This window comes from Herpailurus yagouaroundi, unplaced genomic scaffold (assembly GCF_014898765.1).
Source record: "Herpailurus yagouaroundi ecotype Mexico unplaced genomic scaffold, PumYag 159, whole genome shotgun sequence".
NCBI classification, from domain to species: Eukaryota; Metazoa; Chordata; class Mammalia; order Carnivora; family Felidae; genus Herpailurus; species Herpailurus yagouaroundi.
In genome coordinates, this window is record NW_024412400.1 from 63,140,648 (window position 1) to 63,166,190 (window position 25,543).

Consider the following 25,543-nt stretch of genomic DNA (forward strand, 5'->3'; position numbering starts at 1 on the left):
GGACCGGCCTCGGTGCGCTCGACCACCTTAAGAAAATGAAGTTCACAGAAAAATTTTAGGGCCTGGGAAATATGACAGTGATTCTCAACTCTAGTCACATTTGTTAGAGATCTTTAAGAAAATAGATTCCCGGATAGCCTCGGCTAAACCAGAAGGTTGGCTGTGCTCGTTGGATTGCCTTGGAGTTCCTTCCCTGCTCCCTTCTTAGAAGGCCTCTCTGCAACGTCTTCTTGAACATAGGATGGGTTTTATTAAGTATAACTATTTCATTCTTAATCTTAACATTCAAGATTTGAATTTACCTTTTATTAGGAAATGAAAGCTTTTCAGTCATTGACTTTGCTTTAATGTTGTGTCATGATTAGGTTAAAAATCCACCGTAAATTGTACCAAGTTTCTGTAATGGTATAATATTGTTTTACATATAACTGGCTGATCCTAATTGTAGAATTCATGTTCAGTTGGGTGAATTCTGTGGAGTTGTCGCTATTGACACCTCAGTCTGAAAGAAAGATACAATATTAGAGGGGTTGGTTTCCAACGATTTTAAGGGCAGGGAAAATATAAACGTGATTTTCCATTTTATTCCCTATCCCTAGATTACTTGAAAAGGATCATCTATGATCCCATGTTAGAGGCCGGAGTCAGTACAGAATATTCCAGGTAGGTTGTTGAGTTAACTACCTCAGACCACGGTTCGGAATTGTTTGCCTGACTAATGTAGCAAGCAATTTACTTTGGGATCGCTTTAAACTTAAATCTCTTAACCTGTTTAAATATCAATTTTTTAAATTTGTAAAATGGGAATAATGCTTGTCTCGCTCATTGAGAGACTAAGAGAAAAATTACCAGGTGTACTCACAACTGCAAAGAAAAGACCTCCCCCCACCCCCCCCTGCCTTCCCAGAATCAGCCAGGGTGCGCCAGGTTGTGGTCTGACCTAAAGGCGGGAACCAATCAAGTTCTGCTGAGTGGTTTGAAAAAAAGGCGGGAACCAATCAAGTTCTGCTGAGTGTTCAAATTTAAATGTTAACCAATAACAGCTCTGTAACCGCAAAAAAAAAAAAAATCCCTAACTTGTTTGTGCCCGTCTATAAAAGAAGCTGTAAGATCCTCGCTCAGGGCCTTTTAGCGTCACCGGCAACTAGTGCGCGGAGCACCAGGTTCGAACCTGCAATAAACGACCCTTGCCGCTTGGCTTTCACTCTGGACTCTGGTGGTTTGTTTTCAGGGGGGGTCTCTCGAATCGGGGCATATCACTCATCTCTCTGGGATGTTGAAGTTTTGCTTTGTGTTTTAAGTTTATTTTTGAGAGAGAGGCAGAGAGAGCAAGAGGAGGAGGGGCAGAGAGGGAGAGACAGAATCCGAAGCAGACTCTACACCGTCAGCATGGAGCCCAATCCTGGGCTTGAACCTATCAACCACGAGCTGATGACCTGAGCTGAAGGCAAGAATCTGATGCTTAACCCACTGAGCCACCCAGGCCCCCCTGAGATGTTGAAGTTTAAATTAGATAAATGTGTAGATAGCTCTATCTTCTTTTAGAAAACAGTTTCAGAATTCTGAAGAATAAGTTCATGCTCTCTACAGTGCTTGTGAATCTGGTGAGTGCAGCATCAACTGTTCACAGTGCCCTCAGATAATCATTTTTTACACGGTATCCAATCTAGTTTTCCTTATAATCACTGACGTGGGAGAGAAGTACCTAGGAATGAAATACACCTCTTCACAAATGCTTGACTCAGGCCCACTTCTCCTTGTACAATGTGCCCATCATTATTACACCTTGGAATCTTTGCCCTGTTACGTCTGCCCAGAATTTTCTTTTGGTCAATTCTCCGTATCTACATACCTACTGGGAGTGCACCATAGAGAGCATCAGGGAAGGGGATAGAGATGAAAAGGGAAATCCCACAATCCCTATCTTCTAAGAACATATCTATTGCGGGAGAAAGACAAGCAAACTAAAAGATAAGGCTGCATAAATTAAGTGGTCAATAGAAGAACAAATAACAATGCGTTGGAGGACACAATGAATTTTGACTGCATGGAGGAAGTAGCATCTAATTCTACAACAGAAGATAACAGATTTCATTGTATTCGAAAAGTTTCTAGGGGCGCCTGGATGGCTCAGTCAGTTGGGTTGGGCGTCTGACTTTGGCTCAGGTCATGATCTCCCAGTTCGTGTGTTCGAGCCGCATCAGTCTCTGTGCTGACAGCTTGGAGCTTGGAGCCTGATTCTAATTCTGTGTCTCCCTCTCTCCCTCTGCCCCTCTCCCACTTGCACTCTGTCTCTCTCTCTTTATATTTTAGTACATAGTTTTATGTACTAAACAAAAAAGAATAAAATTAAAAGGTATCTTTACAGGGTTTATCCTATTTGGAATTTACAATGACCCTGTGAGACAGACAGGGATTAGCAGCCCCACTTTATGGATAAGAAAAATTTATCTTCAAAATGTTCATGCAGCTGGTAGGTGGTAGAGCCTCGACCTAAATCCACATGTGCTGCCCCTGAATTCTGAGGAAAGGGCATTACATTAGGTTTAAATTTCAGCTTTCAAATCTAGCCCCAGAGCCAAATCTACCAGAAAGTCTTCCACGAGAGCTCAATGTATTTTCCTCCTTATGAACCCCCAGACCATTTTATGCTTCTCTTAGGACACCAAATCACTTTCTACCTAGTATTATTATAATCAAGGCATAAATCTCACCTCTTATACTAGACTGCTGGCTTCTTAAGGACAGGATCTCACTCCTGCTTTAGCAGTCATTGTGCTTAACACAGTGCTTTGCACAGAGCAGATATGAAATACTTTGAGTTACATGAATACTGCCATCATTATCAAGAACCCAGGTCATTTCAGACTCTTCCCCCATCATATCTAACTAGATACCAAGACTTGTCAGGTTTTTTTGTAATTACTTCTTCTGAATTCCTATTGTCTATAATCTTGAGTCTTATGACTTGACTACTTTATATCTAGACTAATAACTGGTTAACTGATCACCAAATCTCCAGGGCCTTCCCAGCCCAATTTATTCTCCAAACCACTGCCACATTCATCTTAATTTCCTATGTTTCCTTCTTTTCATTCTTTAATTGTTCTCCTTTGCCTATAGGACGTGTAACACAAAGCCTCCCTTTCCAGTCCTTGGCCTTCATTTACTTTCCTAGTCATTGCTCTTAGTCTGCTCAATGTGAACTCTTTATTTCAATAAAACCAGTCTATTAAGCATGCCTTGAATATGCTTTGTTCATTATGTAAACCTCAACAAACTTAAATCTGTATCACCCAGTTGGCACACATGTTGCACTACAAATTTTTCCAAGGGAAAGATGAGAACTTCAAGGTCAAGAATAATGTTTCCTCTAGCATTTAATTTGGTTCTACTCCAGAAACAGGTTGTTTGCTTCACCCATCACAGAAATGGAAGAGACATGGACATTCCAACAACTGAAATACTTTCTGTTCTCTCAGACACATATGATATCCAAAGTTTTCTGTCACATATACTCAAAGCATTTTTTTCTAACCATTTTATCTGTATTCAGAAGCATCTTTGATGTACTATGTTGGGTCCAACTTCTTTAAATTCTGCCTTAGTGATCCACATGTCCTGGAAAGCAGACAGGGATGCAAGAATAGAGCCTCCCATCCACACTGATAGTTTCCTTTCTGGGGGAACTGTAACTTGCACAGGAGTATTGGCAGGTACCATATTTGCTACACCTTTAACTAGCCTCTTGTCTAAACCGGGGAAAGAGGTTGATCCCCCAGCAAGGATAATATTGGAGAAAAACGAGTTCCTTAGATCTGTATCGCATTTCATTATGCTGTTGAAACACAACTTATCGATGCCAGGGGTCTGAAGGTTCCTAAGACGTGGAGAGAAGAGGGCCTCTGGACAATGAAAGAGTTGGTCATAGAGCTTGATCATCGTCCCATCAGGTAGCTGGTAAACTTTCTCTATAGAATCACGTTTCTTGGCCATTTCCTCTTCGTAGTTCATTACCACGTAACAAGAAGTTTCCTTAATGTCTGCAACAATCTTTCTGTCTGCAGCACTAAGCAGCATGATGCCCTGCTCCTTCAACAGTGTCATGAGGTAGTTGGTGAGGTCAAGGCCTCCCAGATCTAGCTGCTGGACACCATGAGGCAGACAGTAACCCTCAAAGATGGGCACACACTGGGTAACCCCAGCACCTGAGTTCAGCACAAAACCAGTTGTGAAGCCAGCAGCAAAGAGAGCCAGCACCCCCTGAATGGACATATAAAAGGCAGGCACCTCCAGATGCTCAAAAAACACTTCAGTGATTTGTTGCCGGTTGGCCAGTGGGTTCAGTGCTGGCTCCGTAATCAAGACTGGGCCATCACAGGCCTTTAGTTTCAGGTTATGATCATAGATATGCTTCCACATGACCTCCATGTCCCCCCAGGAAGTAATGAGACCACGTTCCACTGGGTAGCTGTAGGAAAAGCAGTAAGATAAGTGACAGCTTTTTTTTTTTTTTTTTAGTGGCAGCTTTTAATTTTTTCAGCACCTACTCTCTTCAAACCTGGGTTAATCCCCATACTTATTACCAGTACCCTTTGTGGGCAGTGACTGTCACAGCCAGTTAGAGAAGGTAACTGCCAGCAAAAGTTTGCATAGCTGACTTGCTCTGCAATTTTTGTTGCTTTCCATTTGTCCCCGCTTTGGAAGACAAAGAATCTTTAAAAAAAAAAAAAAAAAAATGGGGGGAAGTCTTTGGAGCACCTGGCTGGGTTAAGTCAGTTAAGCATCTGACTCTTGATCTTTGCTCAGGTCAGGAATTCCCAGTTGGTGGGATCAAGTCCCAAGCTCTAGGCAGAGCCTGCTTGGGATTCCCTCTCTCCCTCTCTCTTTCTGCCCCTCCCCTGCTCCCTCTCTCTCAAAATAAATAAACTTTAAACGAAGTTTAAAAATTGGGAAATCTTTACATAATAGTACAGTTTTAATATCAATTAATTGAAGAAAATAACCCACAGGGAGAAAGTGACATCCTTAAATAAACTTGTACATTATGAACGGTGACTTTATTTATACATTTGAACAGATCTGTTTACATACGAAGAGCAAGTAATGCTAACCCTTTAGATGTCTGGTACCCTCAGAGATTTGTGGCCTGCACCAGCGGGTTGAAACTTCCTGTTCCTGTCTTCCTTGTTCTCTCACCCTTATGCCCCTCATCTAGACCCTCCCTCTTTCCGCTCCACTAGGGTCCTGCCCGCTGTGAGAAGACGGTACCTGATGGACAACGAGTTTCTCCGTTCCTGCGCTTGGTCACCTACACACGTTTCCAGCGCGCCCTCCGCTACCCAGCCCTGTCCTTTGGCCCGGCCGATAATGTTGGGGTAGACGAACTGGGGCTCCCGCGACCCAGCCAGGCCCGCCTTAATCACTCCTGAGCCGTTGTCGATCACCACTGGTAGCTGGTAGTAGTAGCTCATGCCGCCGCCTCCTCCTCCTGTCTCCTGGCTGCTCGGGCTGCCCTGGCTGCGGGCTACGCTAGGGAGCGAAAGTGCGCAGCGCGGGCCCTTGGGCAGCGCCAGAAGGCCTACGGCCTGGAACGTCGCGTCACAGAAGCGCTGGCCTGACCACGGGGCCTGCGCCTGGCAGGCGTGCCCTGGAGAGCCCAGGCCCATTGACCCTCCAAAGTGCTGCGCCCCACCCCCACCCCCCGACTGCATCTCACAGGGGCTGGGTCACTTGCCACCCCCTTGGAATCCCGGGATACCACTATCAGGAAAACCCAACTTTCTTCACTAATGATATAAATCTAACCCTTCACAAGAGGCCTTCCCCAATACCTCGATGAGTCATAAAAAGTTTTCTTTTCCAAAGCCTTTGAATTCTGGTTAATGTGTCTGTCCATGGGCATGTTGAAAGTTCTAGAATGTGCCCTTGAACCTAGGAAAAGGTGGGAAGATTTGACTAGAGAAAGTTGTCACAGAAGACGCCCGGTTTGTGCTTCTGGAAACCCTTGTCAACTTTTGAAAACACAAAGGAAAGAATGCTAGGATTTAAAGTGGGCTTTATATACTTTTATTATTGTTTCTATACACCAGGCAAATACTTTGTTGCGCTTCTTTCCTGCAGTTTCTAAGCAAAATGTAGTCAAAACCAAAATGGTAGAAGCTCACTTTTTTGGATTGATTGATTTTTAGCAATCTCATCTGGTTATCCCCCATGTAATATGAAGGTCATTCCTATTTCCTAAAAAATACAGGTAATGGTCTCACGGTTTCCTGAGTTGGAGCCCCGCATCCGGCTCTGCACTAACTGTGCAGAGTCTACTTGGGATTCTCTCCCTCTCTCCTTCTTTCTCTGCCTCTTGCCTCTCCACCACTCTGTTGTCTCTCTCTCTGAAAATAAATAAAAACTTAAAAAAAAAAAAAAGACGTGATTTTTAGGCATAAGGATGTGTCTGCCTCTTTGCAAGAAAAGTGATATTCCTTAGGTCCTATGAAGTTTAGGTTTAGAAAAATTTAAGTACATTGTGTGCCAAAAAGTGCATCTTTGGTGTCTGATTTTTTTACCCCCTCTATTTATTTATTTATTTATTTATTTATTTATTTATTTATTTATTTATTTATTTTAACAGCACCGGCACTATATTTTTATTATATAGAAGTTAATTCACAAAAACAACTTCCATTCTTTTTTTTTTTAATTTTTTTTTCAACGTTTATTTATTTTTGGGACAGAGAGAGACAGAGCATAAACGGGCGAGGGGCAGAGAGAGAGGGAGACACAGAATCGGAAACAGGCTCCAGGCTCTGAGCCATCAGCCCAGAGCCCGACGCGGGGCTCGAACTCACGGACCGTGAGATCGTGACCTGGTTGAAGTCGGACGCTTAACCGACTGCGCCACCCAGGTGCCCCAAAACAACTTCCATTCTTAATGGCACTTTCATACAAGGACTTCATGAAAGAAAAATATTGAGAAGCTCTTGCTGTGAACAAAGAATGGGGTAAGGGCTGCAGGATGAGATGTAGTCTAGTGGTCCGTTCACAACTGCTACCTTCCTTCCTCATTAACACATTCTAGAACAAGGAGCATAATACTGTGCACTCACAAAGTCTTCCATTAGAAGATTTCAGGGCCTTTAGCAAAGCTCCGTCTGCAGCATCCAGCACTGTTAATCCCATTTAGATGTTTTCCTCCTCATATAACTGTGTCCCTCACTATCAATAGCTTCGTAGAGATCCTTTGTATTCTCCTGGGATGCATGTAGATAACCAATATAAGCCACGCAAAGGGAAAGGGTTATCAGTCCAAAAGCCATTACAGGTTTGTTGGGTTTAATGAAGAGCTCTGGATTCACAGCCCGAAATAAGGTTGTCGTGCGGACTCCTCTGAGCCCTGGGTTTTTAAAGTCTTTCTCTTTGGGTGGTTCCTTTTTAAAGCCGGGAGACTCTGGTGCTGAAGACATCTTGACTAATGATGATTTATTACCTGGGAGTAAGGCCGCAGGGCGGCCGGGCCCGCCAAGACCTGGCACCAGCGCGCGGTGGGGCTGCCGTCCTGTTCCTGCAGGCAGCCCGCGGCCCCGCCACCGGTCACCGGCCGCCAAACACCTGCCCCTACCCCCTCAATTTTACACACTATGTAGAGCATTTAAAAACACCTCAGCAAGTTCGAACCTCTGGTTGGTCTCTGAAAGCAGGGGAGGAAATTCAAAAGCTATTTACTTGTCTCTCCACCAGAGGTTGAAAGGGTCACCTAAGTAACAGCCGTGGCACTTGGTGCTGCAAGCCTCTGCAAGAAGAGGGAGGCCACTGAAGCCCCGCACTACACCCTGCCTTCTGAGCAACGTCTCTCCAGGAAAGGATACGAAATAAAACATTTCTTTCCCACAGAAGTGTTACTCAAAGGAAGGGCAAGGAGCGAGTGCCTGGTTTCTGCAGCGGTACCTAAGAGTCTGAAAAAAAGTGCATGCAAATTCCAACTTTTAGAATAGTTTCAGCACTATACAATTAAACATTTAGTTATTTCCTTTTCTGATTGTTTTGTTTTACTTTTCCTGTTAAAAGCTAGCTCAACATTACGTGCCTGTGAACTCCAAATTACTACTTCCATATGAAGGACTTTCTGAACCCCAGCACATAGCCGAGTTTCCGTAGTGTAGTGGTTATCACGTTCGCCTAACACGCGAAAGGTCCCCGGTTCGAAACCGGGCGGAAACAGCTTTTTTTTTTTTTTTTTTTTCCTCTACCGGGTTCACCCCTCTACCGGGTTCACCCGAAACGGAGCCATGTGGTTCTTACCAATTATTCCAGACTTTTAAAACACATTCTTAATAGCAACTTACTGAACAGTGAGAATTTAAACTTTCACCCTGGTTATGTTATTCAGCAAATGTTTTTATTGACAGCTTGCCATGTGGAAGTGCTTCAAAAAAAAAAAAAATTCAAATCACAACCTACTACTTAAAAATAATGTAACAAACAGCCTAGAGAGGAGCTCAAACACAGCGGTAAAACTGTTAGCCTTGTTGCCTCCTAAGCACCTTTTGTGTTACAAGTCATGTGGTTTTCCGTTAGTTTTCCCCTTCAGACTGCAAATTCCTCATTGCCGGGAGACCATGTTTTAGTCTTATTTTATACATACTTAGTGTCGTGCTTAACACCTGGTAGAGACTTATATTTCTGAATGAACTACCGAAAAGTTTCAACAAAATATAAAAGTGGAATCATAAAGGTGTAATCTAGAGCCAGCCTCAACTTTTCCCCTTGTAAACTTTATGGTAGTGGCTTTATTCACAAATATGTTTCTCACCGCCTAGAGAAAAGAAGTTAAAGAGCAAACAGTGTCGTTGAAAAAAATCTCAGAAGAAATGGGTAAATTCCAGTTGAGACTGTCTTTTAAAATGAAGTCATGAGTAAATAGTCTATGGTCCTGACACATCTTTAACAAGAATAAATGTAGTTCTGGTTTTCTTAGAACTATGATATCCGTAAGTACTAGGGGAAAATTCACCCTAAAATATCAACACGACTTATCCTACAGTTTCTGTGCCTCTTGTATGTTACACAGATAACTGGCATTCTTTTCACTGTACAAAATCTGAATTCGATGTAAATTATTACGTTAAGACATTCCTGGTCCAGACGCAGAACCTTTTGCGGTATAAACCCCACCTTCCTGCAATGTTGCGTGTGCCCAGGTGCCCTACTGCTTTGCCCCGCTTTCTTGCATCTCAGACTTTTAACACCAGGTAAGGATATCCTGAAAACTAAGCTACAGTTGGCTGATGCAAACACAATTAAGGGTTCTCAAGAGCTTTCGGGTACATAAACTGAAAAGGAGTGACCAGTCTCAGTTCAAAAATCCTCTATGGCCAGGAGCCTAAAGACACAAAGCAGCTGTTCCCACTCTCGGGGGTCCCGAGGAAGGAGAGGATGATGGGAGAAACCAAGAAACTACAAGCCCCAGCATGCAGTGCGCAATCTGGCTCCCGGAAAGAGGACTTTCGGGCGGTGCTGCCCGACCTCGGCCCTGAACGCGAGATGCTGACTATCGGCCGACCAGAATGTTTAGAATGAGGAAGACAAGCGGGTCGCTGCGAATGAACCCTTAAGTCCCGTATCCACGACGTTCGCAGTTTCGCTGGAGACCCTGGTATGCAGAAGAGCGAAATCTCTGCGGGCCAGCCCGGTCCGTCCTCGCCGGTACCAGACCTCCACGGTCCCAGAGCCTCCAGCGTTTCCTCTGGACGCCCGGGCCGGATATGATGTCTCCGTAGAGGAAGAAGGAAGAGGCGGAGCGGGGAGCGGTGACGTCCTTCCAAGATGGCGGAGAGAGCGTGAAGAAACTGTTGCCCCTTGATTTGCTGTAGGTGAGTCTTTCTTCACGCCCCAGCTTGTCAATCCTGCTTTCTCCGGACGCGGCGTCAGGAGTGAGCAGGCTTCATGGAGTTTGAATTCAGGTCGAGGCGGAGATATTAACATGGAAGGCTTGGGCGAGGCAGCCCCGGTGTTGGCTTTGGCCACAACCTCTGCTGTGGGAACCCGAGGTAGTCGTGGGAGCTGGCCGAAGGGCAGTGCGGCAGAAGCCGGGAGAGACTGGCTTTGGTTGTCACTCTCCGTTGCCGTCGGGAGGGGGGATGAGAGGGGGTGTGGCCTCCTCCGGGCTAGTGACGGAACCTTGACAACTCTGGCTCTCTGCTCCTTCTCCGCCTCCTGGGCACCCGCCCCGCGTTTTGAAGCAACTCTGTGCACCACGGAAAACTAACAGGTTGTGGGGATTTGAGAGCGGTTTTAAAGAACTCATACTGTGTTTTTTTCCTCATCTGTCCAAAGGAGTCATTTCTTAGTGGTTTGTTAGTTTTTTCCCCAACACATGCATGCGTACTGAGCTTGGAAGCCTGGAGGTTCAACTGCTGCAAAGCGTGAAATCTTGCGGTGCTTTTTTTTCAGCTCGTGGAAGTGTTTTCACGCATCGCCGTATATTGATGTGTCCAAACGATTGTGTTAGTTGGCCAAAGATAGACACTTAATCCTCAGCATTTTTAACTACTCTGTTTGATAAGAATTTTCTGTGGGGGCAGCAAGTGAGGACTTTATTCTTGTTCATGTTCTATGTCCCTTCTCCCCTTACCAATTGCTTGGGTGAAACGTTTGATGAAAACTTAGGGTTACTGACTTACTGTCTCTTTTTGTCTTTTAGAACAAGGGTAAAATTCCATTCTGATATCAAAATGCAGTATTCGCACCACTGTGAGCACCTTTTAGAGAGACTGAACAAACAGCGGGAAGCAGGTTTTCTTTGTGACTGCACCGTAGTGATTGGGGAATTCCAGTTTAAAGCTCATAGAAATGTCCTTGCCTCATTTAGTGAGTATTTTGGTGCGATCTACAGAAGCACTTCTGAGAACAATGTCTTCCTTGATCAGAGTCAAGTGAAGGCTGATGGATTTCAGAAACTGTTGGAGTTTATATACACAGGAACTTTAAATCTTGACAGGTAAAGTACACATTTTGTTTTCATTTCTAAAAGCTAGTCAATGGTCTTTAGAGCTAAAGTATATTTGTAGCTTTTCCATTCAGTCCCTTAACTTCATATATTGCTGTGCACAATGCTATTGTTGTTTTTAATAAAGATGTCAGTATTACTGGTTTGGGATGAACAGACTACATTTCTTAAGTGCAAAAAGCACAGATGCTAATTAGATTAAAGCCTTTTTTCTGACACATTTGATTTATGTGCTGAAGCAAAACCTGCAGTTTCAGTTATGGAAACTTGAAGATCATACATAATGAATTCGAAGTGAATTCCAGTTTCCTTGGTCTTTATATTCCTCTGATCTTCTCTCTTCCTCACTCTGTCCCCTACCTCTTAACGTGCTTGAGGTAGTAGGGGAGTGTGGATGAAGAAAGATGATCCTCTGTGTTCATTTCATGTATTCCCATTTCTAACCATAGATAGCAATGTGCAGGACCTCTTCCTGATCTTGATTCAAGAAAATAATTTCCTTGGAGTGTAAATGGCAGTGACTCCTGTTACCTCTGGAAAGCTATTAGTACTAATGCTTACACCAGATCCAAGGTGCTAGAATGCTTCTCTGAAACGCTTAATGCTGTCACTCCACTAACGGGAAGTAGGTTCTGAGGAATTTAATAATGCAGTCACTTGTGTCTCCCATGCATAGTGGACTGTATAATTAATTTAATCCTGATGAATTTACTAGTTGTGGAGGGAAAGGTAGAGGGGATAAAAGGAAAGAGAAACCAATCAAATTACTCCTGTCTTCTTTCCTCCATCTCTTATGGAAGTCATAATCTGACATAAACAGGTATGCTCTTTAGAATTAGATCTAGCCTGTCAGTCACTGTATGTCTTTGAGCAAGATGCAACCTCTGAGGGCCTCAGTTTCCCCATCTGTAAAAATGAGATTGTAGTAACTCCCTTGGTATTAGTGTGAAGATCAAGGATTTACTTGAAGGGCCACTTCCCATTGAACATTAGTTTCGTTTATTTTCTCTCTTCTACTCTCCTCTCTCCCTTTAACTCCACAATTTTTGGAGAAAAATCAGGAAAGAAACAAAAAGGAAACACCTGAAATTTTGCCGTCCACTGATAATTACTATTAACATTTTGATAAAAATCTTTCATTTTCCAGATGATCTCTATATATACACATAGATATTAAGGAGAATCCTTCTCTCTGTTTTACATTGCAACTTATTGTGGAAATATACTTCTTTAAAAAGCTAGAATCAAAATGTTCCTTAATTCTTTTGAAAAGGAAACACACTATTTTTGAATTATTTTTAAATTTTAACATAATGAGATTTTCAAGTCAGTTCTCTGTGGGTTGATAAAAGGAACACACGAGTGTCAGATTAATCTACATGACAAATTATTTAAATTTACTGAATAGTTGACTCTACAGGTGCCTGATCTAAATATTTAGAGCACATTATGTAAAATAACCACAAAACCAGTGAATTTTGCTTGATCTTCAATTTAATAGTTTCCCATTCTCAATTAACTTTTCCAAATAATCTTGAATTGATTTGAACACACTGAAGAGCAGCTTACTTTGAGCCTTCATGCAAAGCACCAGTGTGAAAAAGAGCCAGATTTTTGTTCAGTCTTTTTTGATACATACCTTTCCTGGGAACTAGTTGTTTGAGCCCCACCACAAATGTGAGAAGACTTACATCAAAAGTAGAAAGTGTATAATTCAGTGATTAAACTTAGTGAAGAAAGCAAAATAATAGAGAATTAAGTGGACTCAGGAGCCAGATTACCTTGGTCAAATCTTATTCTAACCTCTGTGATCTTGGATGAATTACTTAATGTCTTTGTACATCTGAGCCTTCATTTGTACGTAAAATGGGATTATTACAGATTGCAGAGACCTGTCTTGAGGATTAAATAAACTATTCATGTAAAGCATTTAGCCACATACCTTGTAGCATGTAATTAAATGACTTTCGGTGACTGTTCAAAAGATGAAAGCAGGTTTGCAAGCACTGTAACTTCATGCTTGTAAACAAAAGCAGATCAGTCATTGGTGTAAGCAACTGCTGATTGGTTCTCTTAACTGTAACTGAGATTATAGTTTGTTTATGAAATAGATGAATAATTGGTATGAAATACTGTGTCAGTACTGAACAATTAGTGTGCACCTCAGTGCTAGTTTATATTGGTCTTAAAGGCTACCAGACCTTGTTATGTGTTTGGTAGTTCACTGTATGGATCACTAAGCACAATTATAATTTGAGACCTAAGTATAATGAGTGATAAATTTGGTTTCATTCTAGTGCTGTCTCTCATTTATTGTAATAATAATAGACTATGTAACAAAATTAATAAAAATGCTTAAGGACAAAGGTAACATTTTTAGAAAGTGACAGTGCTACTGTATGCATGCTAAAAATATTTTGTATAAAAGATGAACAAGATTGTGTTTATATTTGGGCTATTTGTGTTACATCTTTGCAAATATAGAATTAACTTCATTACAAAGATCATCCGTTATGTATTCCAAAATTATAGCTAAGGGACATAAGAAATCTTTAATATTTTCTTATCTAGGGGAAAGACTCCATTTGCAAATAGATTATATTCTTAAAGTTTATTTATACTATATTTAGGAACTTTAGGTATATTTTCCTAGAGAATAAAATGTTCCCTAAACTTGTGATTAGGTTTCCAAACGGGCCTATAAATCTATTTAATCTATAATGAGCTGAGAAAATAACTCTGTGTATAATAAAAGGCAATTTTTTAAAAGCCAATGGAAAACTAAATTTAAAAAGAGGAAACATACAGGTGCCACTTGAGGTAAAGAAGTTTTCATCAGTTGATGAGAAAATGGATAGAGATCTGTAAATACTGTAGTATACCTTCAAAGACCTGAGTGGTTCATGAGCTAGTTAATGTTTAATTTCATTTCAAATTTTAATCTTCTTAAAAAAAATAAAGATATATTAATAGCACTATAATTGTATTATCAGCTATGACTAAAACTTTTTTCTGGCTCATATAATCATGTGGGAAAAAGGAAAAGATTTTTTAAAATTTTTTCTGAAGAGTTAAATAATATTTGGGGAAAAGAGCAGGAAGATTACTTGAAGGGTGTGTGTGTGTGTGTGTGTGTGTGTGTGTGTGTGTGTGTGTGTATGTATCCATCCTCAGATAATTATAAAAGGGTCCTATTTTCATGTTAATACCAACTCAACTCTCAGATTTTATAGCTAAGAAAAGCAAAGTGCCAACAGGTGCTGACTTACCCTAATTAGCTCACCTAGTAATGCCAGAGCCAGTGCTAGAGTAATCAAACAATTTTTCACTACATTGTAAACTTTTGGAGTGCAGGGACTATTTCTTATTTCTCAATACCCCTCTTAGTGTACCACACATGGTAGATGCTCAGTAAATACTGACTAGAATGTTGAACAGGGTGAATTTAAGTCTTTCTATATAGTTCTAATAATGACGGACTCTCCAACTAACATGGGTTGAGTATCACACACAGGCGAGAGGGTTGTTAGAGCTTTCTGAAACCTTGTTCCATTGAAGCTTAATCAGTAAACCAGCAGCACTGACATCACCAGCAACTGTGTTAGAAATGCAGACACTTGGGTCCCGTCACAGATCTACTGAACCTGAATCCTCATTTAACAAGATACCTGGGTGACTCACATGCACGGGAAAGTTTGAGAAGCGCCGTTAAAGTCCCTCACAGGGGAGCAGAGGAAGGTAGGAAACAGTTTTTTAGACTCTTGCTGTTGCCAATCCCAGAAAAGGTAGTTGCTATCTGAATAGGCCTCAGGATGAATGGGAGGAGGCAATAAGGTGCCAACAGCTACTTTTGTGTTCCAAGTGTTTTTTAAAACACAGAAATTTTAACATTTTCTTATAGTGGTACATTTGTAGTTATGAGTAACCATTATTTTTCATCTTTTGAAGTTCTGTAAAACTGGAGATTTTTGCCTAAAGATTATTCTGAATGAATGAATTTTTGTAAATTTATTCTTTCAGTTATGCCTTTTTCATCATTCTGCTTTGTTAGGTCTTTAAAAGACATTGAAATATATGTGCAGCTCTGTTTCACAAATAGTTTTTATTTGTTCAGAATATTGTCATTTAGCCTTGTTTCCTTACAGTTGGAATGTTAAAGAAATTCATCAGGCTGCTGACTATCTCAAAGTGGAAGAGGTGGTCACTAAATGTAAAATAAAGATGGAAGATTTTGCTTTTATTGCTAATCCCTCTTCTACAGAGATATCTAGTATTACTGGAAACATTGAATTGAATCAACAGACTTGTCTCCTTACTCTACGGGATTATAACAGTCGGGAAAAATCAGAAGTGTCTACAGATTTAGTTCAGGCAAATCCTAAACAAGGGGCTTTAGCAAAGAAGTCATCTCAAACGAAAAAGAAGAAGAAGGCCTTCAACTCCCAGAAAACAGGACAGAATAAAACAGTGCAATATCCCAGTGACATTTTAGAGAATGCATCTGTTGAATTATTCTTAGATGCAAATAAATTGTCCAGTCCTGTAATAGAACAAGTTGCACAAAGAAATGATAATTCAGAACTCGAGTTGACATCAGTTGTGGAAAATACTTTTCCAGCACAAGATATTGTGCAAACTGTTACAGTGAAACGGAAACGTGGAAAATCACAGCCAAACTGTGCTCTGAAAGAACATTCTATGTCTAATATAGCCAGTGTCAAGAATTCTTATGAGCTGGAGAGCTCTGGGGAAGAGCTGGATCAGAGGTATTCCAAGGCCAAGCCAATGTGTAACACATGTGGGAAAGTGTTTTCAGAAGCCAGCAGCTTGAGAAGGCACATGAGAATACATAAAGGAGTTAAACCTTATGTCTGCCACTTGTGTGGAAAGGCATTTACGCAATGTAACCAGCTGAAAACGCATGTAAGAACTCATACAGGTAAGACTGGTTTATGGGAGATATAATTGCTTTTATACTGTGACTGAAATAATATTTTTGTACAGTACATATTAATATACAGTGTTGACTGTGACCAACATTTGGTATATACTTGTATTCACAAAAATATTTGTTCAGCATGTTAAGACTGTTGAAAATTTCTTTGTAATTGTGACCAAGTATTTAATGGCTATTTTGTTTTATTGCAGCTGATACTCTGAAGTCCTAATGTATGACCTGTGTATACCATTTTCCTTCATAGTTAAAATGAACATATACTTGATTCTAGCTTGCTAAGTATTTAACAGAGACAAAGATTAAGAGAACTGATAAAGGGGAAAAGTGATTACAACTCAGTACAGTTCTCAGATTTTGCCAGTACATCTCACCTCCTGCTTCCTAATCTTTGTCAACTTCTGAACACGTTTCTTAGCATTACATACACATTTCATTCTTCAGCCTCTGCATTTACTTTTGTTTGGTACACTTAGATTTGTACCTTTTAAGATGCAATATGTATTTCTTTCATTGACCACCTTTTCATTATTATGAATTGAGAAACATTGATTTCTTTTAATTCTGTCAAGGTTTTGATAGTTGATCTGGAAGAAAGGTTCTGTTTGCTTTATTACTTCTAGCGGTTAACAATTTCCGAATACTGAAAATAGTACTGTTGATGAACTCTTTTGAAAGCCTATGTGGCTTAAGCAACTAAAACAATATCTCCTTTTAAATATAAATTTTATTTGCTTGTTCTTTTAGGTGAGAAGCCATACAAATGTGAATTGTGTGATAAAGGATTTGCTCAGAAATGCCAGCTAGTCTTCCATAGTCGTATGCATCATGGTGAGGAAAAACCCTATAAATGTGATGTATGCAATTTACAATTTGCAACTTCTAGCAATCTCAAGATTCATGCAAGGTAAAAAAAAAAAAAAAAAAAAAAAAGTTGTTTGATCTTTAAGTCTGGCATTCACCTTAGTCTTATGAATAGACTACTGTGTTAGTATTCAAGACGGTAGAGTTCTAATTGTGGTTCTACCATTAAATTTTCTTAGCATAGTGAAGGAACCAGAGGAAGCCATGGTGGCTGGAGGGGAGTAAGTGAAGGAGAGAAATAAGATCAGAATGAGAAATAGGTGATATGATCTTGCTTGCATTTTTTTTTTTATCTTGCTTACATTTTAAGGGGTGGCTCTGGCTGCTATATTGGAAAACAATTGTAAGATTGCAAGAATGGAAGCAAAATTAACAGGAAGCTATAGATAAAATCCAAGTGAGAGTGATGATGATTTAGGCCACAGTGATGGCAATGGAAGAGATAAGTAGTAGTCAGATTCTGGACATATTTTTAAAGAATTTGCCGCAGATTGGATGTGGGGTATGTTAGAAAAGAGGGTAGAATCAAAGATTCTGAGATTTATAGCCTGAGCACATGAAAAGATGGAATTACCATGAACTGAAATGTAAGAGAGTTGTGGATTAGAGCAGTTTAAGAGGGCGTGTAGGCATTTTGAGCAGAGATCTGAATATGTTAAATCTGAGCTATTAGTCATCTGAATGGAGATGTACAATAGACAGTTGGTTATGTAAGTCTGTAATTCAGGGGACTGGTTTGAGCTGAAGATACAAATTTGGGAGTCTTCAGCATATAGATAATATTTAAAGCTGTAATACTGAATGAGGTCACCAAAAAAATGAATGTGGATAGAGAAGCAATCAAAAGGACTGAATCATGAGGCACTCTAATCTTAAAAAATTCTGGGAGATAGTCAAGAACCAGCAGAGGTAACTAGCCAATATAGGAGGAAAACCAACAGTAGACTGCCCTGGAATCCAAGTGAAGGAAATTATTCCAGAAGAGAACAATCAGTTTTGTCAAATTTGGTGATACAGAGGTGAAGATTGAGACTTAACTGTTGGATTTACCAAAGTGAGAGGTCAGCAGTGCTCTCAACAAAAGCAATGTTAGTTGTGACTAGTAGAGAAAAATTAAAGTGGAACAGTTGGAGACTCAAATTTTTGATAAAGAGGAGCCAAGAAATGGAGGAGCAAGAGAGGTCAAGGTTTTTTTTGTTTTGTTTTGTTTTTATGTTTATTTTTGAGAGAGAGAGAGAGAGAGAGAGAGAGAGAGCCAGAGCCAGAGCCAGAGTGTGAGCAGGGGAGGGGCAGGGAGAGAGGGAGACACAGAATCGAAAGCTGGCTCCAGGCTCTGAGCTGTCAGCACAGAGCCCGACGCGGGGCTTGAACCCACTAACCTCTAGATCATGACCTGAGCCAAAGTCTGATGCTTGACTGACTGAGCCACTTAGGTGCCCCAAAGGGTCTTTTTTTTAAAGATCAAAGACATCAGTATATTTGTATGAGAAAAAGGAACTGTGGAGGAAATTATAGGAGTGTTACCATTGAGTAGGAAAGAGATAATATCTTAAGTATGCAAATGGCAGTGTTTGGATTCAGATGAATTGTCACCCTCCTGTTAGAGTTAATGAGAACAACAGATACATAGGTACTGATACCTATAGGTGGAAGGTTGAGATGGTAGAAATTTTCTTCTGATTGCTTAAATTTTTCTCAGTAAAACAGGAAGCAAGGACATCAGCTAAAGATAAGGATGGATGAGGAGTTGCTGGAGGTTTAAGGAAAGAGTTTTAAAGAGTGAATGGACAAGTGAAAATAATTGCCTGCGGTATTAGGGACACACTTGACAACCATATAAAGATAACAGCAAAATTTTTTTAACTTACCTTAGAACTAATGTTTTGATAACGTTATGCCAAAACATTTATTTTTGATTTGTATACATTGATACTGTTGATTTTAAGTATATATTCTTGGTCTGTTAATATGAAATAAAATACTACATGAAAAATTGTATAAAATGCTTATTATATAGATTGGATCCAAATTGTTTTACTTACCACTATATAACTTTATTTATTTACTAATAGGAAGCATAGTGGAGAGAAGCCATATGTCTGTGATAGGTGTGGACAGAGATTTGCTCAAGCCAGCACATTGACCTATCATGTTCGTAGGCATACTGGAGAAAAGCCGTATGTGTGTGATACTTGTGGGAAGGCATTTGCTGTCTCTAGTTCTCTTATCACTCATTCTCGAAAACATACAGGTAAGAATTTGACAGAGATGTTTAAAATAAGGAAAGTTGTAAAAAGAAAGGGAAATTGAGCCCTTACAGAAAGTAGATTATAGATTTTGTTGTGTATCTGTTGTGTGCGTGCTTCTTGAAGCCTTTTGTGTTTGTGGTTTTCACATAAATATTAGCTATAAAAGCAGACTTATTTTCTAAGATAGTACACAGTGGATGGAATTTTTTAATTATGTAACTGTATACGTTAAAAATCAGGTAATTTTGACGGTATATAAACTTGAGTTGAAATGTATTTTATGACCTTAGAAAAACCCCCTTAGCCTCTTGTTTCACTTCCCTTGGATAAAACAGTAGAGTGAAATTAAGGGGTGAAGGTGGGTTTAGGTAGAATATTGATTTTTATGACTTTTTAGGACTTTTCCTACGCAGACATTCTGAGATTCACAAATTAAACAGCTACTTCAAGTGCAAAATACCAGTTTTGAAGCACGTTATACTCAAAGATTTTCAGTTTTGATAGAGTACCTCTTAAAATAGATCTTTCCTAAATAATTTTATTCCTCTTAATAATATAGTAGATAGCAAGAACTAAAGTCCTGGATTGATGAATTTTTAATCACGTTTGTAATCATAAAAATTGAACTTCTTGCCCAACTCTAGTCTACTAGAAGGATGTTTGCAGAAAGTTTTATTATATGAAAAGCATCAGGTTACATGAACAGTGTAATTACTAATCTAAGTTGGATCACACTGAAGATACCTCTAAAATACAATATAAAGAGGTTTTAATTCAGTATTTTAGAACAGGTTACTTTAGATTATTGTAATTGATAAAATATTATATTGGTATAGTACACCACTTCGCTATCTTTTATTTTCCATCTAGGTGAAAAACCATACATATGTGGTATTTGTGGGAAAAGTTTTATTTCCTCAGGAGAGCTCAACAAACACTTTCGATCCCATACAGGTCTGTGTTTAGGGAGAACGTATTATTTTTTGTTCTCTCTAATTTCTTTTTATGTAAACCTTGACTTTTAAACCATTATGGACTATATGGTTTCTAGTCGTACTCTACCTATAGCAATATTTTAATGTATAACTATCAACTTTCTGTTTGCTTTGTTTCTTTAGTTATTTGGAGTAGTGTTAATTAAGTTGGGTCTAGAATTGTGTAGATTTTCTAAAAAATATGCCAGATAATAATAGTTTTTAGATGACTTAGATTAAATTGCAAAGATGTACCAAGAAATGAAAAGGAATATATAATACCAAGATAATACTAGATTTTCTTATCAAGTAGTGTTCAGTAAGCAAGTTTTTAGAATGAATGTTAGAATTGACATGTTTCTTGTAAGAGTATTGTATAATATGAAGAAAATATGGAACAAAAAAAATTAAAACAAGGGAAAATGCCACTTTGAAGATGGACTCTTTTCATTTTCTTTGTCATTTTAAAAATTATTTCTCGCTATTCCTATCTAGAATACTATGAGCCCCTAGTAGACATTTAATAAATTTATTGGCGGCTTCTCTACTCTTAGGCTTCATAGTTTGTAAAGCATTAAACAGTTCTTATTCAAAGGAATTGTAATTTTGTAGCATTTTATTCTGTCACTGTTTGTACAGGATTTTCTAATTTGTAGGCTGCCAGAAAGCAGAAATATTTACACATTTTCCCCCAGCTGTTCCTCTTAGTATCTGGCATATAACTGGCACTCACTAAATGTCTAATAGTTATAAGAGTAAGTTAAATTTCTCTCAACAAAAGGGCTCAATTTTTCCTGAAATGGGGATGCTTAGTATAACAGAGCGCCTAATGTGTATGGAAGTTTTTGTTTGACTATATTATAACCACGTGACTAAATGGTAATTTGAAACTAAACTTAAACAGTACAGTAATGTCTACACTGCATTCGTAAACATTGATATTTTTGTCTTAGCCTCAAAAATATTGAGTTTAAACTTTTTAACTTGCTTTTCAGGAGAAAGGCCATTTATCTGCGAATTATGTGGAAATTCTTACACAGATATTAAAAATTTAAAGAAGCACAAAACAAAAGTCCATTCCGGTAAATGTTTGTGTTTTTTTAAAAATTTAGGGCTCTCATAATGGTGCTACTCCTAAAATGTTGAGATGCGCATTATAACAGTTTAAATTAGATACATATTTTTAAAAACTAGATAAATACATATTAGGAAGGTAGCTTTATAATTTGTAGATAAGTTCACTAGAAATTTCTTTCCATATTGACCGTCTAATAAGCAGTACTTGAAATATTTCCTCTTTTAGAAACCTGATTTATGAAGTTACAAGAAAGAAAAAATATATAAACAAAACGTGTATCACTATTCTCCAGACTAGAGTCTGGGTTACCTGGGGATTAGTTATGCGACAAAAAGGGCATCATGAACACATGAATCCAGAAACATGTAAGAGGAAGTAGGGAAATGGGTAGCTCCAAACTGTTACATAAAATGAAAAGCCAGACTATAAAATTTAAGTCTGTTGCTTAAAATGAATCCTTGAAAAAGTTTCACTATGTTTGTCATAATTAAAAACAAAATACTAGGCTTTTTCAGTGTATAGAGATGTTAACAAGTCTTTGATAGTAAACAGCGACATCATAAGGATTAAGAAGTAACATGAAAACTGCAATGTGAGTAATTCAACAAACGTTAAATGCCTCTGCCTCCAAAGTACACATAACTGCAGAATAATACGAAGTTGAAAAACGCACAGTCTTAGTCCTCAAAGAGTTTACAATCTGGTGTAGGAGACGAGAAATCTAAATATAGAACTGTGATTACAAGACAAAATGTAGGGTATAGTAGAGACAGAAGTGCTAAAGAAGAGATTAAGTCCTTCTGAGGTGAGTACTGGAAAAACTTAATTCTAGGGAACTTGAAGGAGAGAGAGGGGTTCAGAGAATGGAGATGGGGAAAGGAGGGTTCCTCCCAGGCAGAGAGAATATTGTAAAGGGAGTCAGCGGGATAAGGAAGTGCAGGTTGTATTGGCTGGTTGAACTGAAGAGTAGTTAGGCAAGAACAGAATTCTAGTTTTATGAAAGCAAATATGCAGTTTTATCTAATGAAACATTGAAATCATGTAAAAACTTTGGGGTGGCAGAAGCATGGTAAAGCTCATGGAAAATTTGAAGGCAAAAGTGTATCATAATCGGTGTGATAATTTATGCCCTTGAGCAGAATTTCTCACTTCTGAAAAATATACAAAAGTGCTGTATCTCGGAACTTGAACTCAGAGAATAGTATGAACTACTCATTAATACGTTCAGAGAACAAATCTGTTATGTGGATAGCACTATTATTAAGTACTTTGAAGGAATCAGAGAAGTATAATTTGACATTTACCCTTGAGGAGTTTAGTCTGAGAATAGAGGCCATACCAGTACGAAGCAGAATGTTCAGTAGCAATAAGAGACAGATGTCACAAGGTAGTATACAAAAAATTGACAAGTGAGTGATAAAATAGGTAACAGCTCACCCTCGTCTAGAACAGTTAAATCCCTTTTAAGTTCAAGTTGGTGCTTAAACCTAAGCTTGAGGCCCATATTGGACTTGTGTAAATAATGAGGGTAAATCAGTATAAGAGAAACAGCATGAGTAAAGCTGTGGAGGTTGGAATGTAAGTTCTGGGAATGGTAAGCAGATTTAGTTTATCTAAGAGTTTTTGTTTTGTTTCCAAAGATAGCATAAATTTCTTTCTCTTCTATTTCAGGTGCAGATAAACTTCTAGATTCTAGTATAGAGGATCATCCGTTGAATGAACAAGATTCTATACAAAAAAGTCCTTTATCAGAAACACTGGATGTGAAGCCTTCTGATATGACTTTACCACTATCTCTTCCGCTTGGAACTGAGGACCACCACATCCTTCTGCCTGTCACAGATAACCAGTCTCCTACATCAGATACGTTGTTGAGATCAACTGTGAATGGGTATTCAGAACCACAGTTGATTTTTTTACAGCAATTATACTGACTTTGTGAGGAATATGGAATTGCTAAGACGTCTTTGGTAGTAAACATAAACATCTCTGGTAAGGTGCATATATTCATATTAAATTAGCATTCATTTGAGTTGTGACCATTATTTTCCATTCAGCTGAAGTAAACACCTGATGCTGCATCATAACTGCAATGCTTGTTTTGATTTTTGGCTTCTATGCCTAGATTATAAACATGACATGTTAAGGAGTGAGTTATACTAAAGTAGCACTATTTTGAATGGATGAGTTTTTTCTCTTAGAGCTGCCTTAATTCATTTTTATTTTGCATTTTAAATTGCTTTTCATTTATTTAAGTGGAATCTTTCCATTTATATGAGTCAGTTTTGACCTGCGGGATTTTTTAGTTTTTTCCCCTCAAAATTTAAGCAAAATCTATGATAGTATCAGGCCAATAGTGTTGCTGTACCAAGTCCCATAGACCAGTACATAAACTATGGGGGGAAAGTGAATTTTCATTCTTCTACTTAAGAGAATTTAGGTACTGAATAAGAATTGTGCTGTTTCTCTATTAATATATTCCATTGGAGGTAACTTTTCTAATGACACAAAAAGAAGTGTTTTTCTTAAAAGCTAGAAATCTGTATATACATTTTTGTTCATTTAGGCCTCAGAATTCTGGAGAAAAGCAGTGATCAGTACTTTTGAGTTATCCAAGACTACATTTATTTGCAAAATGAGTTTTAAATAGGTCATATGGTATTTTTATCTTAATAAAGACAGCTTCAAAATTTGATTCAGGTTATGTTTTAATAGGTTTCTAGATTACTGGAGATGAGGAAAATATGAATTTTGAAGATTTTTGATAAGCCTTGCTACACCTGTTACGCACTTTTTAAAATACTAAGTTCCAAAAAATTTTTTAAACGTAAACCTAATGCGTACGCTAAATCACTTGGCTTCTCAATTGACACATTGTAATTACATAAAGAATTAAGAAATTAGCTTCATTTATCAGTGAACATTTGACTTACCGGAAAGCCAGTTTGCTAAATATTTTACATTTTTCTAGAAGTTTTGAGTTTAAAATTTTATGAATCAAACCACAACATTTGGTTGTTGTCAGACTGCCTACAGTAGTCTGTCTTCTTCTTACTGAATGTAAAAAATTCAGTGTCATTCTGATATTTACTTCCCCATCCCACTTTTCCCACATAATTCATTTATATTACTGCCTGATCTTTGGACATTAAATTACCAGTTCCACAGAGTCAGTTCCTATGCTGCTGATCAAACACCATGGTGACATTATTTCTTATTTCTGCCATGCATTAGTTGTGGCTTATTTGTTTTCTATAATAAAGTTAACATGAGGTTTGGGGTTTTTTTGATATTGATTTCCTTAATTGAATTTTCTCTGGCATCCTAGTCAGAAGAACCAACTAGAAGAGGATGTAATGAGACTACTTAATTCTTGTACACTGTAGAGATGGCCACCGTTTCGCAGCACACTCACCATTTTCGCAGTAGTTTGCCACCAGTGGGACTGACTTCACAGTTTGAAATCTTCCCTTTGTGTAATATACATCAAATTTAGGATTTAACTATTTATCTAAGAAGTCTAATTATGCTTGTGTATTAATATGCTGGGTTTAAATACAATTTACAAAGTTATAAAATGTTCAACTAATCTATTCTGGCTTAAATTCAATAGGAATTTATTGGAATGTGAAGAAATTAAAGAAAATTAAAAGACTCAGCCTCTTTAAGAAGTCTGCTGAAATGGAGAGGTTATATTTAATTCACATCTTCATTAATCCAAGCATCTAAAGAATAAAATTTCAAAAATGGCTACAGTGATGTCAAAATTTTATGAGAGCTGTAGTTACCAAATTTCTTCTAATAATGGTAATTAGCATTTTATATAGATTAGTCCTCAGATTTATTATTTTTAATATTATTGGATTGGAATGGGTAAGGTTGATTTACTGTGTTTTGTCTCCATCACGTTATCTGCTTCGTAACTAAAATACTTTCTTTTAAAATTGACATGTCTCGGTCTTCCAGAGTGACATGTGAGAAATCTTGAAGGCTGAGGTCCCTGTCTTGTCATTCTTCTCATAATGCTATACAATTTTTTATGATAATATGCTTATATTTTAGTTGTATCTGGTGTCATTTTAACACTCAATTACCGTTTAAATAAGTCCGGTTTTAAATATATTTGTTACAATGCAGTTTTGGGAAAGGTCTATTCTTAACTAAATATTATTACGTTTTTGAAAGTGTTTAGGATGTTGAAGCTCTCACTGAGAAATTATTTTCTAAAATAATTTTGTATGTATTAGATTATTCCTACTGTATTGTTAGATTTTAGACTTTTTAAAAAGAAACCATAGATTATATATAAATGATTTTTTGCTGTTTTTAAATGGTACTTGTTTTATGTTTAATTTCATAGGATAATTTTGATAGACAAATTTTAGAAAAAAAATTTTTTTAATGGTTCTGATGGTCTATTGC

General features: G+C 38.4%; 3 protein-coding genes, 1 long non-coding RNA gene and 1 other non-coding gene across 7 annotated transcripts; 3 read left to right on the forward strand and 2 right to left on the reverse strand.

The window, feature by feature from the left end:
* Positions 1 to 248: 248 nt before the first annotated feature.
* On the forward strand, positions 249 to 6,269 carry LOC121033969 (uncharacterized). Its single transcript, XR_005792231.1, has 2 exons — positions 249 to 663; positions 5,244 to 6,269. It is a non-coding gene; the product is annotated as an uncharacterized LOC121033969 (long non-coding RNA).
* ACTRT3 (actin related protein T3) lies at positions 3,363 to 5,474 on the reverse strand. The gene is made up of 2 exons (XM_040480699.1): positions 5,272 to 5,474; positions 3,363 to 4,471 (listed from the first exon to the last, which is right to left on the reverse strand). Exons 1-2 carry the CDS (start codon positions 5,472 to 5,474, stop codon positions 3,553 to 3,555), a joined length of 1,122 nt encoding a protein of 373 aa, XP_040336633.1. The 3' UTR covers positions 3,363 to 3,552.
* Positions 6,270 to 6,916: 647 nt separating the features above from the next.
* Positions 6,917 to 7,605, reverse strand: LOC121033358 (small integral membrane protein 8). The gene has a single exon (XM_040479542.1). The coding sequence runs from the start codon at positions 7,458 to 7,460 to the stop codon at positions 7,167 to 7,169; it is 294 nt and encodes a 97-aa protein (XP_040335476.1). The 5' UTR covers positions 7,461 to 7,605; the 3' UTR covers positions 6,917 to 7,166.
* A 536-nt stretch (positions 7,606 to 8,141) lies between these two features.
* On the forward strand, positions 8,142 to 8,214 carry TRNAV-AAC (transfer RNA valine (anticodon AAC)). Its single transcript has one exon. It is a non-coding gene; the product is annotated as a tRNA-Val (tRNA).
* Positions 8,215 to 9,488: 1,274 nt separating this feature from the next.
* MYNN (myoneurin) lies at positions 9,489 to 25,257 on the forward strand. Of its 3 annotated transcripts, XR_005792232.1 has the most exons (9): positions 9,494 to 9,866; positions 10,697 to 10,993; positions 15,148 to 15,941; positions 16,704 to 16,863; positions 18,893 to 19,071; positions 19,940 to 20,023; positions 21,039 to 21,125; positions 22,793 to 23,113; positions 24,735 to 24,876. XR_005792232.1 is itself a non-coding variant. In XM_040480700.1 (8 exons), exons 2-8 carry the CDS (start codon positions 10,728 to 10,730, stop codon positions 23,053 to 23,055), a joined length of 1,833 nt encoding a protein of 610 aa, XP_040336634.1. In that variant the 5' UTR covers positions 9,494 to 9,866; positions 10,697 to 10,727; the 3' UTR covers positions 23,056 to 25,257. The 3 variants fall into 3 exon arrangements, 2 of the variants coding, with proteins under 2 accessions (XP_040336635.1, XP_040336634.1); XM_040480700.1 differs by having other exon boundaries at positions 22,793 to 25,257; XM_040480701.1 differs by lacking the exon at positions 19,940 to 20,023 and having other exon boundaries at positions 9,489 to 9,866; positions 22,793 to 24,874.
* Positions 25,258 to 25,543: the final 286 nt, after the last annotated feature.

Coding starts and splice junctions, on each gene's coding strand:
- LOC121033358 (XM_040479542.1), bottom strand. CDS start 7,460: ATGTCTTCAGCACCAGAGTCTCCCGGCTTTAAAAAGGAACCACCCAAA.
- ACTRT3 (XM_040480699.1), bottom strand. CDS start 5,474: ATGAGCTACTACTACCAGCTACCAGTGGTGATCGACAACGGCTCAGGA. Junction 4,472..5,271: donor AGAAACTCGTTGTCCATCAG/GTACCGTCTTCT, acceptor CTTTTCCTACAG/CTACCCAGTGGAACGTGGTC.
- MYNN (XM_040480700.1), top strand. CDS start 10,728: ATGCAGTATTCGCACCACTGTGAGCACCTTTTAGAGAGACTGAACAAA. Junction 15,942..16,703: donor GCATGTAAGAACTCATACAG/GTAAGACTGGTT, acceptor TTGTTCTTTTAG/GTGAGAAGCCATACAAATGT. Junction 21,126..22,792: donor CAAAACAAAAGTCCATTCCG/GTAAATGTTTGT, acceptor CTTCTATTTCAG/GTGCAGATAAACTTCTAGAT.